Source organism: Eimeria mitis, genomic scaffold, assembly GCF_000499745.2.
Source record: "Eimeria mitis Houghton genomic scaffold, Emh_scaff2696, whole genome shotgun sequence".
Taxonomy (NCBI): Eukaryota; Apicomplexa; class Conoidasida; order Eucoccidiorida; family Eimeriidae; genus Eimeria; species Eimeria mitis.
In genome coordinates this window covers 3544-4059 of record NW_013571039.1, presented here as the reverse complement: position 1 = coordinate 4059, position 516 = coordinate 3544, and the positions used below count along the sequence as shown (strand labels likewise).

General features: G+C 47.5%; 1 protein-coding gene across 1 annotated transcript in view; it reads left to right on the top strand.

The window, feature by feature from the left end:
* Nucleotides 1-516, top strand: part of EMH_0057420 (Ca2+-ATPase, related) — a gene marked incomplete at both ends in the record, with an annotated part of 7415 nt that overhangs the window by 3615 nt on the left and 3284 nt on the right. Inside the window, one exon of the mRNA XM_013497464.1 lies at nt 220-359. Coding sequence (XP_013352918.1) covers nt 220-359 — 140 coding nt within the window. The remainder of the gene's footprint in view (nt 1-219; nt 360-516) is intronic.

Sequence of the window (516 nt, the reverse complement as noted above, 5' to 3'; positions counted from 1 at the left end):
TAGCTATACTCGGAATCAGGTCAGAATTAGGGTTTAGGGTTTAGGGTTTAGGGTTTAGGGTTTAGGGTTTTGTGCGTGTTGGTTCGAAAGCAGAGAAGCAAGAACTACCGCAGCATCTTCTCCCCGGAGCATCTGTCTACACTGTTTACACACGTCACACTCTAGGGTTTACTAGGGTTTAGGGTTTAGGGTTTAGGGTTTAGGGTTTAGGGTTTGCAGGGACCCAGTGAGAGAAGAAGTTCCTGCTGCAGTGAGGGCCTGCAACGCCGCGGGTATTCGTGTGCGTATGGTGACGGGAGACAACTTGGAGACAGCGAAGCAGATAGCAATCAAGTGTAATATATATCACCCAGAAGAAGGTTAGGGTTTAGGGTTTAGGGTTTAGGGTTTAGGGTTTAGGGTTGTTAAGGTTGGCGAGGGTTTAAGCTTTATTTCGATGGGCTAGGGTTTAGGGTTTAGGGTTTAGGGTTTTAGGTCAAACGCGGTTCTTGCGGCTTCAATACGTAACTCTAGGGT